This window comes from Trachinotus anak, unplaced genomic scaffold (genome assembly GCF_046630095.1).
Source record: "Trachinotus anak isolate AG129_WGS33_773 ecotype Australia unplaced genomic scaffold, CSIRO_AGI_Tana_v1 ptg000012l, whole genome shotgun sequence".
NCBI classification, from domain to species: Eukaryota; Metazoa; Chordata; class Actinopteri; order Carangiformes; family Carangidae; genus Trachinotus; species Trachinotus anak.
Window position 1 is genome coordinate 22304762 of NW_027273863.1, and position 21458 is coordinate 22326219.

The window sequence follows — 21458 nt, forward strand, 5'->3', positions numbered from 1 at the left end:
CTCAAACTGCTTCGACAGAAAATCCAAGGGAAAAAAAAACAGAAGTGGAAGACACTTTTTGATTGATGTTTGACAACAGCAAACCATAAAATCATGACTTCAAACAGAAAGAGACCAGCACACAGATTGATAAAAAAGAAAAAGAGAAAGGAGTGAAAAGGAGAAAAAAAACCCAACAACCTACAAATAGCTTCTGGGTCAGTGGCTGTGTGACCCCTTTCAGGAAGAGGCAACAAAAAAAAAAATCTGTTCAATTTCTTGGGAGGGGAGACAAAAAACACACACACACACACACACACACACACACACACACACACACACACACAGAGAGGACTCCAGGTGCGCTCATCTCACATTTCCACCAAAACATCCACTGAACTGGGAACAGGCACTTCTCATCGTGTCAGGGAATATAATGATCAAACATGGCTGCTCATGACCTTCTGTGTCTTATTCGTCAGGTCAGCCGCTGAGGTCAGAGACGCCGGCGCGCTGATGCTGGTGTAGGATGTCAGGATGATACCAGCTGTGAAAGGGAATCTGGATTTATCAAAGTTCACTCATTAAACAGACAATTTAAAAGAAAAAAATCAAACAGTGTTAGAGGAAGGGACTTTGTAATTCCTCAAGATCAAATAAACTCGATGTCCCTGATAAATGCTGGTAATGCAATGCACAGTGCAGCCCAATCTGTCCTGACGGGGAGATGTTTGATGGATGCCGGCGCTCGGCTGCGTGCGAGACCGCAGTGCATCATTAAAAGCGAGCTTTCAATTACAGATCCCTGCGCTAATTCAATTAGTCTCCTTTGAAGACACTTTGATAATAGGATCCAGACGGGCGGACGGCATCGTCAATAACTTAAGGATTTATTGAGCCGGGGGGGGACGTTATCAGAGTTTATATCATCCTGGCTGCTGGTTGGGATGTTACAGATGGAGAGGAGGACGGTGAGTGTTTGTGGAAGTGTTTTTTTATTGTTTTGTGGAGTAATGTGTTTTTTAGATGGGCGCTCTTGTAAGTCTTCAGTCAGGACTTCAGTGGTTTGTCAATTATTTATTAGATTTTGAATGTTTATATTTGTGAAAATACTTTCAAGCAGTATATTGTATTTAAGATAAATTGAAGGATTTTGATACGAGTATGTAATTATTTATTTATTTTGTTTTTTTACACAAAATGAACAATGTGTTGTACAGGTGTCTTTAGTCTTGGTTAGATACTTGAAAATATCAAATATCGCAAATATCGCACACTCACTTTCCCACCATGTGCAATATTTTTCCATAATAATGAAGACTGGCAGGGCCGACTGTGCAGTTTTGCACATATAATTATGTAGTATAAAAAAAAACAACGTAATTATATGATACCCCACCGTGATATATCATGTTATTTAGGCTGGATTGTATCGAGATACTAAATTTTGGATATGGCTCAAACCCAGTCGTGTCACCTATGGTTGACATACAGTACCAGTCAAAAGTTTGGACATAGTTTCCCATTCAAGTCAATGGGAAACTGTGGGAGGCTACGTCCATCTTTATATACAGTCTATGGCCCAAACTTTTGACTGGTGCCACATGTTCTACATAATCATGGAGGTGTAACTGTATCAATTCTGGGAGGATTTTTTTTCTTCCTTTATTTCTGCAGTCGACAGAATCTTGTTCAGTCCTCTTTTTAAGAACAGTACAACAATATATGTTGAAATTTGTCATTTTTGTGATTCTGACAATATTATGGTCTGTAATCCACCGAGAACTTATAATGTTTGACCTATTGTGTGTTATTCAAAGTGAAATTGTTTTGCATTGTCATCAGTTTAATGCTTTTTGTCGTGTTCAGTCAGATAAAGTTTTGAGTCTGTAACCCACTGTTACAATAACAGCATGAACAAAATGAGACTTCCAGACACTTCCTAAATTACCACGGGGCTGCTGCAGCAATCCACTTAATTCAACTGCAAATTTCTGCGATCGGATCCAATCAGAGCGGGTGGGGGTGGGTGGAGGGGCAAAACATGCTCCCCGCAATTTTCTCTGTAATAACAGACGACGGAGGCCTCATCAGGAATGTAAGCCATTTCATAACTCACATTTTAGGAGTTGATTCCCCCTCGAGAGCTCAGTCAGTGTCACTCGAAATGAAACTGCGGAAGGTGTGAATGACACTTGTTTTTCGGCTCGTCAGTGTGCGTTTGATTCAGCACTGAGAAGGGCAGAGCAGGATATTTTACGCTGACTTGATTCCATTCGATATTTCCTAGAGATGTACTAATAGAGATAAACTCGGATTAGTGAGGAGTGTTTCAGAAAACTATTTCTCCTGAGAGTGCAGGGGAGGTGAGGTGAGTGATGGGACAGAAAAATGAAAGACTAGAGGCAAAAAAAAGGAAAAAAAAGAAGGGTAAGCAGACAGAGAGACCGACTCAAAGAGAATGAGAGAGAGGCAGAAAGCCTCGACTCTTTGAAAACTCCCAACTCCAAACCTGAGGGGATTCAGGGGTGTTCTGACATTTTAGACTTTGCTTTTTGGTGTCAGAGCAAAGAAACGTCAGTTTTTTCCGTCAGTTTCATCCACTTAAACAAAGTAATCACTAAATGTTGGATGAATTTAGCTGCTACAATGGTTTTTAAGAAAATTACATTCATCAAATTTACGAAAAATCATATACACACTAATATACAGTGAAATAACTAATTATGATTCACATCTGTGCAATCTAACATTTCTTTATGAGTCAGATTCGCCTAAAACATCCTCCTTTTACTCAGCTGAGATTCTTCCTGGCTCTCTGAGGCCGCCTGGCATCCTCCGTGGTGTGGATGGATTATTTAGACGGTAATCAGCCAGAGTTGGGCTGAACGTTGATGTAGGCCTGAATCCAAAACGCTCACAGAATCAGCTCGACTTGTCTCCTCTGATGAATGTCAGCAGGACACAGGTGGAGGGCGAGAGTGCACGTGTGCAACCGGGAGGATACAGTAAAGGAGTGCAGTGTAAGTGAGACGGAAAGTTTTCAAACGTGTGTATTTGTGTCTGTCTTTACCATATGTGACCCACATGGGGGACGGAAGTGTGTGTCCACTGGAATCAATGTGTGTTTTGCCTCCCTGTTCACACCCCATACACACTGTTTGTGTTTTCATTTTCTCCACTCATTCCAGATTTTTTCCATTAGCACATAGATTCAATGAGAACAATAAACGTACAATGTGAAATCTTTGCTCTCCACTTTGGTGCATTTCATGTGTTTTTATTTATCAGTATTATTTATTACTTTGCAATATAAAACACTCAATTCACATTTTACAGGTTTGTAGATATTTGTCATATTATTTATCTTATTTTATTATAGAAATGATCTGTGTCCAAATAGTCCTTGAGATTGAGATCATTATTTATTTTTCTTGTCAACTGATGTTTTCGAGGTCAAGGATGAATGTTTCTGGACTTAGAGGCTGAATTTTTAACTTTGGAAAAACAACTGTGGATTTTTCAGAAACTATTATTACCACTAGTTTCTTGCCTAGAAAGCTTCTCTGGAGGTGACCAATAATGAACCTGGACAATATGGAAATATTGACTTAACTCAGTCACTGTTTTGTTGTTGTTGTTTCTTTGTATGTATGTATATGCATAAATATATATTCCTTTTGTGTTTCATTTTGTTTGTCTGGGTGTATGGGGGTGGAGGGAAGGGCTGGTAAACTTTAAGACGTAGAAAGGTGACGATCTCACTAAACCATTGTGAGCAAACCACACTGTCCACACAAAAAATGTGTGACCAAAGTTTCCAGACAAACATCCTGACAACGAGAGGGAGAGAGGAGGAGTGTGGAACAATATTTGTTTCCTGGACTTCTGAGCTTTTAGGATCATAAAACATTTACTGTGTTTATACATTTCTGTAGAGTTAGGCAGAAATATTTCACCACAGCCACCCACAGACGAGGAGGAACTGGGGTGGGATATTTTCCTGTGTGTGCGTGTGTGTAATTTTTCAGTTCAGAGAGTACATCAACACCAACCAAACAAAAAAGAAGAGCAGGTAGGACAAATCTTAACAGTGCAAGTCAAGATTTCTCTTCACTTAAAAGGATGAAAATAGTCAATTTAACTACTTCACTGTTTAATAAGATCAACCTGGTCAGAGTGATGGGCTCAAAGGGACACAAACATCACACAATCACATATAATGAGTCTGGAAAAGTGTTGAAAAAATGAGTGCTACCATCAAGTTAGCACAGTTTCCTACATGTGTACGGGCGCTACTGTGGGTCCTGACCTCAGGGTGCACTCACTGTGAGCCCTGAGCCCAGGGAGGACCAGGGTGGACTCTCGGTCACACAGCCTGTTATGTGATGCTCCGTTTATCGAGACAAGACTCCCAATGGAGCCGCTGCTATGGAGCAAAATAACTACCCCTGTGAACGGAAAGGAGCTGTGGATAATGGTGACAAGTGATCACGCACACACACGCACACACACGCACACACACGCACACACACGCACACACACACACACACACACACACACACACACACACACACACACACACACACACACACACACACACACTGAGGTAGACTTGTCAGATTGAAGGCCATTATTCTGACTGACTCCAACTGTAATGGCTGTTGCTGAGAAGAAGAGTGTGTCTATATAAACAAGTCTGGGGAAAACACAAAAACTCACACTCACTCTCTGTACCCTCGCCCTCTCTCTCCAACACCCCCCCACCCCACCCCCCACTTCCTGCCGCAGTGCTTTGCTGCACCTTTAGCAGAAAACCTCCACAGCTGTCTATATATATATATATATCATTTCATTATATATAAAGACTGAACATGTAAACTGAGAATAAAACTGTTTAAAGTAGGAAAACATTTTTATGTTTACACGTCCAATTTGTTTTCTAACAATATCTGAGATTTAAGCAGCGGCTCTATTAGAATGACTTCCCATTATGGTTTAAGTCTATTGATGAAATGAAATGGTCATTCTCTCAATAAAATTTACTTTAGCCTCAGTTTATGTTTAAGATACCATTTCATAATCCACTATTTTCAGGGTTAGGGTTAGATAACACACCTATTAATCAATGTGATTCATTCTTTAAGATGGATGTGCCAACACGTCTGTAGGACAACAGAGCAAACCACTTCAATTAAACCTTTACTGACCTGATATCTAACCTATCAACTGGTGTTGGTAGGATTTACATTTATTATCATGTGCTGATGAGTGTTTTTAATTTGCTTTTTTCCGGGACAATAAATAAAATTGATGTAATTCAAATTTACAAATGAGTGTTTTGTCACATTTCAACACAGTGCAATGGTCAATCATGAATATTTTCTCCTGAATCTCAACTTGATAGTAAAGGGGAGCAGACCCTCAAACAGTGTTACCCTTTTTTTACACCAAACTTAGTGGGTATGAGTTGGTATTTTAACAGATCCATTTTACCAGACTGCTGTTGCTCCTGTCAGTGCGAGCCTCCATGTGAGACACTTTGATTGCTAATTGTGTGTTGTTAAAACTCATGTCAGGGCTGCAGCTCACTCTTTCATCCCACAGCACAGTGTGGCTGCGCTGGTTCTGGTGTAACAGCACCATGAGGGGCAGGTGACAGGTGTGTTTACAGTGTTTGTGCTCTGAAAGACGTCACAGCCACCAGGTGTTGTGTTTACATCACTGCCAATCAGAGCCGGAGCCGATACATACCCACGTCTGCTGCAGACTCATTTGAACTGGGTAAGTATGTTGACTGTACCCTTTCCCATTTCCAGCATAAGCCAGATGTTAGCAGGTCTTAGTGGGGTTTTTGACCAGTGGAAAAGGGGCTTATGAGACACTAAAACCCTGTATAAATACAAACTATTTGAATGCATTTCATTGTAAACTTCTATCTAACTTTGGAGTTAGAATCAATGCAAGTGCAAGGCTTAATAATGATCATCCAAAAACGCACAAAATGAAAATGAAATTCAAAAAGACTAAATTAAAGACTTTAACAATATTCCATCCACAAAGTGATGCAATGGCCTGAATTGGACTTCCTGGTAAAAGTTGGAAGTGTATCTGTTTTGTAAATCAAACCTGTGATCCTTCACAGGACAATCTCTCCGACTATCTTCAGTGGGAAGGATTTTATTGTCAGAGTGTACCAGGCCTCAATAATCAGCCCCGTCCCTCTTCTGTCAGGCCCCTCTGATTCTGCTCTGATAACAGCTGACACCCGCTGTTGTCATCCTTCTCGTCTGGTCTTTGATCGTTTTATGGACCTCTGATTAACTCCTCCGCAAAACACTCTCTTCTCCTTTCATCTGCCAACGTCTCCATCTCTTGTTCATTCTCTCTGTGCTAATGATAAACCTTTGGAGTGCAGCAGGTTTACAAAACTGAGATTCTTATCTTTGATTTGTGTGTTTGTGTGAGTGTGTGCGTGTGTTCCTAACCCTTCCTGTACCTCAACAGGTGGATTAAGTTTGAGTAGGAGCTACCATCTGTGTCCAACCTGATAAGGCGTATTTTTGGTATAATTAGATTTTGGTAGCAGGTGATGAACAGTAAATTATGTGCTTGTGTGTGTGTGTGTGTGTAAACTCCTACTCCTATGGCAGCTTGTACCCCAAGGTGAAGATCCCCTCAGGGGGAAGTGCAAACCCTCAAGAGGAGGGGGGAGCTGTCTTTCATCTAGCCTCCATCTATCTCTCTATCGCTGCTCTCTCGCCCCGTCTCTCCCAGCTGGAAGGGATCTGGGCTCCCACAGCTCACTGTCACATTAAAACCAAAAGATCAAAGGCTGTGAAGAACGCAGCAGAAAAAGGAGGGAGACGGACAGAGAAGGAACGAAGGGAATAAAAATAAAGGAGATGATGTGAAGAGGTGATGTGTGGAGCAGATAGAGAAAGGATGATCAATAGAAGGAGAGACGGGGAGTAGAATGGCGAGGAGAAGAAAGAGCGCAAGTGAAGCAGAAAGAGTTTTGCATGATGTGTGGATACTGAACAGGCTGAACACTGAGTTTACTCTGTTCTGTTAACGGTCTCTACGTATTAAAGTAAAGAATATGCTGAATCATCAGTGACAGAAATGTATGAGAGATAAATGATGATGAACACTTTGGAATTTTCTAGATTTCTGCATAAATGACCTAAAACATAAAACTAAATGTAAAAGTAAATAAAAAAGAACCCATGAAACAAATGAGACATTATACATGGTCATTCAAGGAGACGACTGCAGACGGTGACTGTGAATAAAATCAATGTCAGATTGACTCTAGTTGTGTGTTTGCAGCCCGATAAATTCCTGTTACTTTTATCTTTCACTGAAAGGGGCTGTCTGTAAGGTTTCTCTGCTGCTGCACTTGCCGGGAGCAGGTGGTGGTGATTGTGGCCTCTGGGAAGTGCTCGGTCTTCAGGGCAGATTGGAGGCTACTGTAGGTCGCTATCCGAAAGTGACAAGACAGGCCGAGGCTAGCTGGTTAGCATGCTAACCTGACGCTGACGGTGGAGAGCGCCTGGCGAGTAAAGGAATCAAGGTTGCTGCTGAACTTGCAACACTTCTTCTAGATTGGTAAGTAAACACCTGTTAATGCTAACGTTAGCTATGTAGCGATGGCAAAAACTTACAAGTAGCACCTTTAAGTCCAAGATTTTACTTTTAGCAGCTTGATAAATATGGGCCCAGAGCTGTGGTGTGGTGTGGTGTGCAGTGTTTTGGTAACTGATCAGGCTTCAAGCTCGTGGATGTTTCACCCAAATGAAAGATCATGGAACCACAACCTGTAGCAACAACCCCGACACCAACACAGTCCCTTGCATTTCCTTCGAATTAATGTTAATATAATATCCCTTCCTACGTGTACTGGCGCTGGCATTACTTGTTAGCTAAATTCACTTTTTATGGTTGCATAACTCATTCTGTGAAGCCTTCAGCAATTACATTAGTAGTTGCATTTGAAAAAGTCATTCATTAGATTAGTCACTTGTAAAAAATGTCTGCCATTAGAAAAAGAGGAAACCAAATCATGTTTGGCAACTGAACAATCAGATGCAGCCAGAGACAAAGGCGGTGAAAGGTAACTGGGAGAGACAAAGAGAAGGTACAACAGAGAGCAAAGAGTGAATTTGTGCTGTTTGTAAGAGCCGCGACAAAGAACGATGAGTAATAGAAAGGTGTCACCGTGAGAAACAGTATAATAAGGTTCACAAAGAAAAAAAGATACAGATGGAAAAGTGAGAAGAAAAGAGAGAGAGGAGTCAGACTGAAGTTGACAGCAGATTAACACTGTTCACACATCTGCAAACACAAACACACACCTACGGTATTTATCATTCACACTACACTCACATACAGTGAAGAAACAGGAGGACAGAGTGCACACACACACACACATATACACACACACACACACACACACACACACACACACACACACACACACACACACACACACACACACATAAACCTGAAGCTCCACAGCAGCACCTACTGGTCACTCCTTCAGAATCCACACTCATCCTGCTGCTCTAAAAAAGGTGGTGATGGTTCAATTTCATCTGTCTCACTCACACTGAAACACAAACTCACGTGCACACACACTCGCAAAAACTTGAACATGCAGGTTTCAGCGCACATTATGCATGCACGTATGAACACGCACACACAGACACACTAGCTCGGACTGAGGTGATTTATGAGCGCGTGGCTCAGGTTTGCATGATTTATCCTGCTAAAGCTTCAGCGCGCACCTGAGGGACTCCACTCTCCACTACACACACTGCACCGAGGCTTGTTAGTCAGGAAGCATGGGAGAAAAGTGTGTGTGTGTGTCAGCTCACATGGTCATAAGATTCGTTCTGGTGTATATGCTTACAGTGTAATTGTGTTTTATTGTGTGTGTATGTGTGCGCACATTGGTTTAAATACACTTTGAAATGTAGTGTATGCATAATAGATGTGAGTGTGTGTTGTGTCGATGAAATTATGTGCTTGAGTATATGCACCTGTGTGTGTGTGGAGGACGTACAGCTACAGGGCAGTGTACGAGTGTGTGTGTGTGTGTGTCTGTGACATATACATGTTTTATCTAACTAGCCTGCTAGTGTGTGTTTCTTATTGTGTGTACACTCACAGTGCACACATGCATATGTCAGCCTGAACATCCTGCACAGGTACAGAGGTGTGTGAGGTTGAGTGTGTGTGTGTGCGTGTGTGTGTGTGTGTGCAGACCTGCCTTCATACGTCTGTGTAACAACGTCCCCAGTGAGTTGTGTGAAGCCTCCATCCCACCATGAAAGATAACTCAGTCCCTCAGCAGTCTAATGGCTGAGGACACACAGCAGCATCCAGACACACACTGCTGCTACAAACCAAGGTTGCGCGTTCACTCTAACACACACTGTGATGCACCAAACAACATGCTCACTGCCACCAGTGTTACTGCGGTAACTACAGTTCAGTCTGACCCGCAGGAACTTATAAAATCACTTATTTTAAGGCACAAACTCAGTGTGATGAGAACTGTACTTGAAAGGTGCTAATTGGGAGAAAAATAAATGTTATTCTCATGAAAGTTTCAGTTTATTTTTGCCGACCACTTTTCATAGGTTACCCTGCTCACATGCTTTGGTTTTGTTTCTGGGATTCAAACATGAAGCAGGACCAATGTCTGGCATGTAAATTACTTATGATTTACCGATCATTAATCTAAGAGCCAGAGGTGTATTCTCCTTCCTCCGGGCTCTTACATGGTTGTGTGTGCGCTGTGTGAGTGTTTGTGGTGCTGAACGGGGAGAATCCTGGCTCTCTGTGTTAATGCTGTCTGGCTCCAGCTCTGGGTATCAGGGGTGGGGTGGAGGTGTTTTCAGACCTCCAGGCATGATGTGCACAAAACAACCCAGACACTGTCCTGTGAAAAACATGCATCTCCAATTTATCAGATTTTTAAGTTTACACATAAAAAGTATTCTTCTTTATACATAAATGTGTATTCAATCTGGCAGCGGATCAGATGTTTTCACTCGAGTATGACACAAACACACTTTAACACACAGATAGAAAGGAGTAATAAGAGACTAACTACACACACACACTCCATGACATGTATGTTCTCAGAGTCTGTTGTTTCCCCTCAGAGATGATGACTGACCCAGCCAGGGTACAGGTTGTGTTAGGTGTGTGTGTGTGTGTGTGTGTGTGTGTGTGTGTGTGTGTGTGTGTGCGTGTGTGTTTTCAGCTGTCCGTGCTCATGCTGCAGGCGGCTCAGCGGCTTGTAGCTTTTCTTCTTAATTGCTTGATTTGCCTGGATTCTTGACACATGCTCACGGCCGACACACACACATATTCCTGAACGTGCACACGTGCACACTCGTGTGCCACAGACACATTAATAGACGGACACATTAACACACACACGTGCAGATTCATAAATGCCCTCATGACTCAAGGACACACACACTCAACAACACAGCAGTGCAGGCCTCTATTTTCCACACAGCTTCTGCACCTCCAGCCAGCTCTCATTAATACACACTCGACTGACAGCTCGCTGTTGCCATGGCAACCCCCTACCTGTTGCCAAAGCAGGGCTGGGAGTTTAGGGAGAGGAAGGTGTGGGGGTGGGGGTGGGGGGGTGCTTGTGAACGCAGCTCAAAACTATCCGAGTTCAATTTTGCAGTGTGTCGGGGAGCCGGCGGTGCTGCTGCAGGCACGCACAATTACCCACTTGGGAACGGAGAATAGTTTCATTCATTCTGACGCGATTCAATCTGGCTCACTTCAGTGCAAAGCAATGCCCTGTTCTGTACGTTCTGCTATGAGAGAAGCCAAATTCTCCACAGGAGTGAAATAGGGCCTACTTCATTATGTGACGCTCTATGCTAATTCTTCTCTTCATTTCATACTCCTCTGTTCCGTGTTATTCATTCGAGGAAGATAAGATGAAAACGACTCGAGGAAGCTGCTTTTGCTTAATTCATCGTTCCGAGCTGCTCTATTCTAATTAAATCACTGCGTTTTCTATTCTGTCTGTGCTATTCTTCATTCCCATACCATTCTGTTTTATATTCTTAACAACGGTTTAATACACTAGGCTGCTCTAGGCTAATTATGTCATAGCAGAACTCTGGTGCTGCAATTTATTGTTAGAGGAAGTTCAGAAGGTGTACAGACGTCATTAAAGACGCATTAAATCAGCTCTATTAACAGAACTTACTGAAAATCACACTTTGTTTTTTGTTTGTCTCTTACTTAGGTGAAACCTGACCATGTTTCCTGGATGTGTTACTTTGCTTTGGAGACTTTGAAGTCTGCTGCTCCTCCTGCTTTCACTGCATGATTTTTTTTTTCATCCCATTGGATCATCTCAAATTCAAAGTCACAATTTTTCCAGCACTCCCATTTCAAAACATAACTAATACTATCTATTAACCTGCTGCTGTACTCTAGTTGCATAGTGTTGAGTCTTTGTTTTTTGCTCTGTATTTATTATAATGTCCTTTTTATAAGAAAGACATAATATATTCTTATATCTAACCTGGTAATAAACGTTAAATAAAAACAAAAGCACATTAAAAATTCATTTGGTGAATTTTGCAGGGTGAGTCAGATTGACTAACTGTGAGGACAAACACACAGTTTGACAGTTAAAGATTAAGTCAATGCTTTCTGTGTGCTCAGAATAAGAGTCATGACTTTTAATGCTTTGTCAGCACATGACATAAATAATAGTTCCTCTGAAACTCAGACCCACACAATTTCTAACTTTAATGACACACAAACATTTACATATGTACAGACCACTGTGGGTGTCAGTACAGGTTCACCATGACAACATTTTCAGCCAAATTTCTTTCAGCAACTGTGCAAACTTAAGCAAATTTTGCCTGAACTCTTAGTCATATGTTACTGTATCTTCCTGTAACTGTTAAAGCCAGGGGCATCATCAGCCTCATTGATTAGCCTGAGCAACCAGCACACATGTTGCACATTAGTTCTAAAACCAAAAACCTGAGCTAGCAGCTGTGTTATTGTGTAAAGTGTCTCTACTCTCACACTGTGGGAATCCATTTGAATTCCCCCTGAAACAGATTGTGCTATAAATAAAAGTTTGCCTCCTTGCAGTGAATCACGCAGGACATTGCAACAGCACTGGAGTGAAGGCCAGGTGGTGAGGCTCTGTCAGCAGCTGAAAAATCACAGAATCACTTCTGGCTTTAAGAAAATGTTTGTTGGTGTTTCTGTATAAAAATCCACTGACTCAAATCACACGCTCACCACTTCAAAGGGTTTGTCTTTCAGCCGGTTCTGTGTTCAACTCCATTACAACAAAATCAAATGTAGAACAAGGTAATATGATAAAGCAGAGAAATCAAGTGCATTCAAAACACACCGAGTCTACAATCTGCAGTGGGTTCTATTGCGTCTAACGAGAGTAATTGCTCATGATGTACTTCATTTATTTTTCCATTTGATTATCAAAACCAGGTTTTTTCCCATCATGCAGCAGAGTTGCAACATCCTTCTTGGAGCAAAGTGGAGCTTGAATAGACATGACATAAAACAGTGACAGCGAACAGCGATACCACACACACGAGTGGCCAACAACAACAGCGCACGAGACAAAGTGTGTGTGTGTGTGTGTGTGTGTGTGTGTAGATTCAGACTATTTGACTAGGTCATTTACTGTGCCGCTACATATACATGCAAACACACACCACACAGACACACACACACAGACACACACTGCGAGGACACACAGACTGATGTAGCTGCGGTGAGGGCTGTCAGCAGAAGAAAAAGATGGTGGGAAACATGTCTGAGTGTGGGTGTGTGTGTGTGTGTGTGTGCATGTGTGAGGTCACGGGGGCAGGAGGCCTTCAGCAGGTCATTAATACTGACTTACACCATCCTGCAGTGACCCCCACCACTTAACCCCCTTCACACTGAAACCTGTTGTAAGAAAGGTCGGGAAAAGGCCTCAGTCCTACACTCTGATGGACTGTGGGAGCTCGCTGTACGTTTAATCCCTTCAGTTCCTGTTTACAAAAGAACTTATCCACCAACAAAAATAGAATCAGTAGAGTCTCCACATATAAGATGATAAATCACAGTCTAAGTATACTGAATATAAACACGTTTAAAAACCGTGCTTTAAAAGCTGAGGTCATGAGGTCGAGCTGGGCCTTACAAAGAATTAGCGCTCCAAAAAGCTGCTCCAGAGAATAAGAAAGAAGTAACAAAACAAAGTCACCAGCCATTTTCACATCACTGTGAATCCAACAGAGCAGTTCTGTCATATGCTCAAATAAAACATGAAGCTACATGATGCAACTGGTGTGTGTTGCACTTAAAAACGCAGCCGTTTGAATGAATCTCTTCGTTTTAAGAGAGATGAAGGATAAAAAGCGGTTTCCCTTCTCTGTATTACACTCTGGGTGGCTCAACAGCACGAGACACCTTCCTCAGCTTTATCTCAATATAACACTTAGATTACTTCCTCTTGGTGAAACCTTGAGAGCGATACAGATGATTCACCGCAATGCAGATGTTAGACAAACAGAACCAACAAAGTGACTGACCCTTTTACACAACATCGTGCTTCATGTTTATTCAACCTCAACTCACTTTTCTGATCTGTATGTTTTCTTTAAATCCTGATGTTACCAAAGAAAAAACCTTCTGACTTTGTAACACAACCTGTGCAGCGACTAAATATGAAGTGAGCCCTGCCTGTGGCTCAGGACATCATATTTTATCAAAACTTTGGCTTGTGTGACCACAGGGGGAAAAGAGCCTCTGGCAACGTTCTCCATTTTTACTTAAACAGGACCATATGTTCTGTATGTGGCTCATGTTATTTACTATATCAACATTATGCTCATGCTCCCACCATGACTTGGGTGTCATTGGGGGTTTAAGGTGGAAATTCTTCACTTTTTAACCTCTATGCTGAGGGACAGGGGTGAGATAGAACTGGGTCGGGCTCTGGACTGGATCTAGGCCACTCAGGCAGCCAGCGACAGAGCCGAGGGCCGACGGGTGGTGTGGGGATGAGACTGGCTGTAAATCTGTGGATGGCTGAAGGCCTCAGCTGTTCGAGTATCGGAGGTGGATGAAAGTGTGCAGGAGGTTGTGCAACACCGTCAGTGCGAGCTCTGAGTGAGTACGTGCTCTTACCTGTTCCTGTCTCTCCAGCCAGCGGTCCACCATGGGGTGATTGGCACTGAGAGATGAGCGGGCGGTCTCTCTCTGAAATTCTCTCTGATTGGCCCACGTCCCTGCATCCCGCGGCAGACTGCGGTACGTGTCCATGCCTTTACCCTGCACAGACATGCAAACACGGGCGCTCAGTGTAGGCAGCTCTGACGTGGTAAATGGACTGTACTACACAGTACAGAGCTATTGTGTTGTTATCACTCGGAGCGCTTTACAATAGAAGCAACAGTCACTCATTCACACACATTCATACAGCGTTCACACACAGAAGATACATCAGGGGCAATTTATGGGTTGAGTATCTTGCTGGAATGCGGACTGGAGGATCTGGGAATCAAACCACGACCTTCTGATTAGTGGACGACCTGCTCTGCCTCCTGAGCCTCCCAAATTTCCAACTAAGCTTTTCTGAATTGAGAATATGCTCATTGTCTTTTGGTAAGTATTTATTTTCTTATCGATTGGGAATGAATAAAGTCTTTGCAAAAAAGCCAGTGGTACAACTCAAATGATCATTTTCCCCAAAACATGTTGCTTGGGCTCTGGAAGAAATAAAAAACATTCCGCTCACTCAAATAAAGAGTCACTCGTTGCTAATTACAGACTTCTAGTGATGTTAAAGATCCGGTTCACAGGTATGAGTCATAGATTACTTTGCAAGTTTTATATGTAAGTGAAGAAGAGTTGAAACACTGACTAATAACTTTCAGGAAATACTTTTTTTTTTTCCCCAAAGCAGATATACAGATCCCTTCTGTGCATCTATATAGGGACGATACTGGTGTGCCGTTCCCTCCATCAGAACCTAATCATTTTTATGTTAGTGCTGACTTCCTGGTCGCCTACCTTCCTCTCTAGACTGTTGGTGCCAGAGGAGTGGCGAGCTTTCAAGAATCCGGCGGTGGTGGACCAGCGGGTCGGGTTCTTCCTTGACGGTGGCTCTTCTGTTTGGACCCGAGACTCGCCGCCAGTGAACAGGCCGTTGATGGTCAGGAGTGCGGGGTCGCTGCTGCGCCGGACGTGGAGGGGCATATCTGAGAGACAGGAAAGACAGCAGGGGTGTTACAACTGAATTTCTTTTGCATAGTGAAAATTATAAGAAAGAAACGAGGATAATCTGATTTTTGAAGGAAAGTGGCAGATTGTGTGTATTAAAGCTGCTAAGGCTCAAGACAAAGATTTAATATCATGTTTAGGGATGATTGATGGGAATATGCTCAAACAAATTTTGCTCCTCAAACAATGTGGGCTAATAAAGGCAGCTAATCATTGAGATCCCATTATCATCCCATTGTGAATTAAATCAGATTTATCAGCTCCAGTTTCTGGTTCAGTGTCAGCGCCTCGTGTCGCTGCGCCGCAGACTGCGTGGGAACAACAATATGAGGAAGGGCCTGTTGAGAAACAGCAGAGCGAGTGGATGCCTTCCATTAAAACTCTCCAGTCTGTTTATAAGTTGCAGCCTGTGGGAAGTGGGCCAAGGTCCGAAGAACGACTCCCAACAAGGGCAGCGTGCGCACAACACCACAGCCTGCACTTGTACACAAGATACAGTGCAATGACATTAAAAAAATCTCCCACTCCAAAATCCCCGTGAGCAGATCCGAACCCCGAGGACACACACGAGAAAGATGAAGTGTAAACACAACTGTTTAAAAAGTTGGAGCATCTTCTTCGGGTAACAACGCCAAGTGTCATGTTCCCATGTTCTCTTCCAGGACGTTGTGCCATTTACACACTGAGATGTTTTGGATGCTGGTGTGTGTGTGTGTGTGTGTGTGTGTGTGTGTGTGTGTGTTCATACAGGAAACGCTGCAATCTGTCCAAAGACAGGAGTGTGAGTCAACAGCTATTTGATTGTGTGTTTATTGTGAGAGTAAGTGCATGACAAGGTTAACTGTGTCAATCTGTGTGTGTGTGTCTGTGTTTATGTGTGATAAACTGATGAGTGTGTAGGATATTGTGTGAGTCTTTCAACACTAATACTGAACACAATACTTTTGTTTAGACATGTACACATTTTTTCCACACGGACATGTTTGTGTGGAAAATGATCAGTGTGTGTGTGTGTGTGTGTGTGTGTGTGTGTGTGTGTGTGTGTGTACGTGTGTGTGTACGTGTGTGATGTGAAGTATTGTCCAACTGGGTATGTAAAAGATGAGTCAGTGTTTTGTGTGCATACAAACGAGTGGACGCATTTGTGTTTGGAAACATCTGAGCCAACAGCTACAGTATTTGTTGAGAATCTGGGAATGTGTTTGTGTGTGTGTGTGTGTGTGTGTGTGTTTGTGTGTGTGTGTGTGTACAGTACACTCATGTACTTGGCTGACTGATGTTATTGGGTCACCCAGAGCGTGGGACCTGAACTCCTCTGAGCTGTGGGAGGCAGCGGCGCTCTGGGAAATGGAGTTCAGGAGGGGACAGGGAGCAGGCCGTCATGACAAGTCTCAAAGCCACCTACACAACTCCAACTCCCAGGAGGCATTAGGGCACAGGACCGCAGCTCTCCAGCTGAACTACAGCGACGACTACAGATGCTAATTCTATATACACTGTGTATTAAGCTGCATAGTATACGGTTTCAAGCCATGGCTGCAGAAAATACTCGTCTCTGATTGGTGTGTACTTCAAACATAGGTCAACAACTGTTCTAAGTCAGCGTACATTGGAAATTAAACTGCATGTAACCACGGCAGGAATTCTGTCTTATTAAATGTTAACAGTAAAATAAACCTGTGTTTATTGAGATCAGTTCCAACACTTTCACATGTGAAGATCAGTTTCCTCTTCAGGGTCATTAGTCTTCTGCTGAGCCTGTGAAAACAGCTGTTTGGTGTCCTCTGCGGCTTTTTAATCAAGTCTTTAGGAAATAACACTGATGATGTCATGGTGATGTCATCAGGGTACTCTCAGCTCAGACTCAGTGCCTTTAAAATTTTCTTTCAAAGAGTTTAAAAGAGAAGGGCGTTTACCATGCAGAGAGCATCTCAGTAAAAATAAGCTAGTTGCATTATGGGTCATGTAGGATCCAAAGTCTTGAGTTTGATCCATATTATGGACTTACAGTCAATATATTTAGACCCCTGTTGCTTTGATTTTGACTATTTCTTTTACTTTAAGAAAGAACAATACAAATATCAGTGGAGTTCGTCTTCATGCCAACCTTTAAAAGGGAACTTTAAAAGTTGGTAAGTGGCCATGATGTGATAATACACTGTCCTGATGTATAAAATTACCCAGTCACTTCTGGATATCACAACATCCCACCATGTTTCACCTGTCATTAAAACGGCTACTTAGGAGAAATAACTCCTCATTAAATTATATAAATATTTAACACCATTTTTTTTCCCAGTGCATCTCAGTCCTTTCTTTATTATTTATTTCAAAGGGTTGAGGGGAAATAGGGAAAACTCATCATGCAGACTGACATTTTTCATTATACTCAATTTATGTTTTCTCCAGTGTGAACACACTGAGTATTTACTGATAACAGAATAAATCTTCAGTATGGAATGACTCACTGTTGTAAATGGATTTACCTGCGTCTGTCATTAGTACTGCAGAGAATAAGGTTCATTTTCGAAATAAAACACAACCATTTCTCATTAAGTGAAATAAGTCAATGAAGGAGCTAAATGATGAATTGTAACTTATCATGTCATATTTCTGTAGCACAAAATTGATATTTAGCATCTTTTGAATATGGACACACTGTAGTCATTAACTTAGAACTGTAGTTATTAATTTAAAACTTTAGGCCACAAATATGAACAGTGACTAGCATTTGTAGCAACAAGTTTAAAAGACACTTCGGCTCTTTTCATGTATTTATTATGGATAATAGGATCATTTTTACTGAATTTACTATATTTTAAAGATAAAATGGGAAATTATGTATGAATGTTCTCCAATAATTATTATTACATTTTGGAAATTAACTTTTTAAACTGGCATCTGAGAGCCTTACATGTTCAGTACAGTGGCTTTAACTGTCCTTTAATCAGCATTTTCTCATCTGCAGAATTTGGAGTTTAACAAAGCCAAGAAACCAACATCAGTCCATTTGTGAATTTCAATAGAGCTCTCTGTCTAATAAGCTTAATCACTTTTCTTTTGAGTTTGTGGGCCTAACAAGAAAACTGGCAAAAACCCACAGAGTGCGACGCTTCTCGTTTCGTCTAACATGAATTGGTGATTGAAAGCTATTCTCATTAGGCGCTCATGTTTAAAAAAAAAAAAAAAAAAAAAAAAAAAAAAAATATATATATATATATAATTTTCCTTCTCTTCCATGTCAGACATTTCTCTTAAAACCCATTAAAATTCATCTGATGAGATTCTGTGTCATCAATTAAGCAGGGTTAGAATTTATTAAGGAGACGGCTAAATTGGATGTAACTGGCAGGTACGATTATGCCCGAGATTTCCATTTCTTACCGCAAATTCACATTCAGCATCTCATCCAGAAATCCAATTAGGACTGGAGTGACCTCCCTCGCTCTGTGTGTGTGTGTGTGTATGTGTGTGTGTGTGTTTGTGTCAGTGTGTGTGAGACAGAGGCAGAAAATGAGATTTTGGTGTTGGCTATGTCAATCAGTGCCAGTTCACAGGTCATTAGTGGATAAGCCATACTCCAACCAGTGGGGTATTTTTAGTGCTAATTAAAGATCCTAATTAAAAAAAATTAAAAATAGTTTGTTTTCAACTTGTATTTTGTTCAGTTCAGTGTGTGTGTAGGGGTGTTGGTTAATGTGTGTGTGCTTGAAGAAAGGAAGGAATCCATATTTATTCAAGTTATGAGAATTACATTTAATGATGCTCTAATGAACTAACTTAGGAACAAAAAGGCTACATGTGAATAATAAGACATATTTATTATGAGACTCTCTCCTACTTACAGCAAATTGCACTGGAGGAAAGTGACAAAATGCAGAGAAGGTGAGGTTGCAGGTACGACGCTGAATCTCCATCAGCTGATGATCGAACATCAGCAGGCAGTGCTTTGCTTACTGTACATTGTACCTTGGCATGTAACAAATAAAACTTATACATTTTGGATATCACCCAATCCCAGTTCTTAGTGTTCTGTATTGTGTGCTGTTGATAAATGTGGCATTTTGTCCACTTCCAACACAAGCCGTCAATTTAAGTCAACATAAGCTGAAAAGAAATGGAGTGGAAACTCAAACCAGCACTGTGTCAGTTGGGTTTTAAAATGCATCCTTTTAAGGGATCAATGGAGTTATCACATGTATGGGTTATTCAGGGGATAGCCAATCAGATCTAGTGTTTATTCTTAAAAAAAAAAGTTTTTCAGTCATATGTTGTTTTGCAAAAGCATATTTTCTTTTTTTAGTTAATTTTCATTGTGTGAAAACTGGAGGCAATTAACACATTAAATTAGCAAGTATCCTTCCAGCATATAAAATGGGAAAAAAATTATAAAAAAATTGGCAAAGATGTAAACAGGGAGAAACTCAAACTAAAGTACTGGGGAAAGTCTGGTGCTGGGAAAGTCGGTCCATCAGAGGAAAAAAAACCTACAACAAGGAGAATTTAGTGGAGACAACAGATGCCTGCAAACAAAAATTGATCCCAGCTGCGAATGTTAATCTAAAATTACTCCATTCTGAAGACAAAACTTTGTTCGTCAAGATCGATCCAGTTTTATACGTTCAAGTCTGAAAAGGATTTTTCAAGTGATCCAGAGAATCGCAGGAAGACTGTTTACTGTGTTTCTCTGTGTGTGTGTGGTAGTTTGCTTCTGCTTATGCTTGTGTGCAAAAGGGTTTCCTTGATCCAAATGGACAAATCACCTACAAGAGGCAGTTTTCAAACCCACCGTAATTACAGTGGGAGAAGTGACTTGGCCAGCAAAACTGCAGAGGTGGACGAGCCCAGCGTCACATTTGATTTAGGAGGCAGCGAACAGAACCAATTAGCCACTTTGGCCGGGGATCAAACGGCTATCTGTGCCCGGGAAAAAAAAGGGCCTCCTGTCCAATTAACAGAATTTATGGACAGGGCGAAGGTACGGCTGGGCCACGGTAGGGTAATTTGTTGGGTTTGCTGTGTACTGCTGCAGATGCTGACATTTGATGTCAATGACGATGACAGATTAGTAACTTAAGAGGAAAATAAGAGGAATGGCCTTGGTTATTAATCTGTTAAGCAAACGCTTTAGTTCCTAATTGTATCTTTAGATAATGGCCCCTCTAACCAAACAATGCATCCATCTACCAATCATCCGTTCCGGCTCTGATGCATCTGCTTAAATCCCTTAGTTTTTGGGGATTTTTTTTTATCCTGCAGCATTTGGGACTTACTAGTGCGCAAGGCGGAAGGCGTAACCTCGATCTCGCTGGCAGCCTGGTAGGGTTGAAAGGCTGAAGCTCCGCTGCCGGCACTGAGGTCTGCAGCAAACAGGTCGGGGCTCTGGGTTCCTGTGGAGCTGGCGCTGGTACCGTCACCTCCATGATGGGGCTCCTGTTCGTCGTACACGGCTATCAGCTGGAGGAGAAAGAGAGAACAAGAGGTGGGATGTTGAGAAATATGTTGCTTTAAGGCAGAGAAAATGCATATCATGGAAACGGTTGCATGCTCTCAGTAAGTGAGGTAGTAGAGGAAGTACAGCACAAAAAGTAGATTACATTTATGGAAAAGGTGAAAACCAAAACAGTAAAACCATACAAAGAGAAGACGAGGGCAGATGAATGTAAGAGGGACGTGCTGAAAGTTAAAGGGGCCATTTATAAATTTTCTTTCTTTTCTTGGGCTATTGTTGGGTTTACAAGACAAGAGGTTATAATACGCCCCCACTGATCTAGTGAGTCGCTATCGGAAAGTCAAGAGACAGGATGGGACTAGCTGGGTAGCTGGGAATCTAGTTTGGTTCTGAACTCACAACGCTCCTTCAAGACTGGTAAGTAAACCGCTGTTTGTGCTAACATTTAGCTATGTAGCCATAGCAAAACTTAAAAATAGCTCCTTTAAATGTGAGAAAAACCCTGCAATGAATGACATAACATAGAGCATAAACAGCCCAAATAGTGAAGTGATTAGAAAAAGAAAAGAACAACTGTATGTGAGACTGTATGAATGAGATTAATTCTCCACATAATAAGAAGAAATAAGTCAAAAACTGGCATAAAACAGCCCAAACATGTTATGAGGGTTAATGATCACTTTCAGATGTGCCCCTCTTGGGGACTAAATTTGAC

The 21458-nt window shown here is 41.7% G+C and overlaps 1 protein-coding gene across 13 annotated transcripts in view; it reads right to left on the reverse strand.

The window, feature by feature from the left end:
- LOC139629195 (partitioning defective 3 homolog) overlaps positions 1 to 21458 on the reverse strand; it is a 237741-nt gene that overhangs the window by 129413 nt on the left and 86870 nt on the right. For all 13 annotated transcript variants that reach the window (XR_011692923.1, XM_071491678.1, XM_071491674.1 and 10 more), the window contains exons 3-5: positions 20565 to 20748; positions 15082 to 15269; positions 14197 to 14340 (exon numbers count right to left, since the gene is read on the reverse strand). Coding sequence is in view for 12 of the 13 variants with exons in the window: in XM_071491678.1 (XP_071347779.1) it covers positions 14197 to 14340; positions 15082 to 15269; positions 20565 to 20748 (516 nt within the window). In the remaining variant the exon portion in view is untranslated. The remainder of the gene's footprint in view (positions 1 to 14196; positions 14341 to 15081; positions 15270 to 20564; positions 20749 to 21458) is intronic.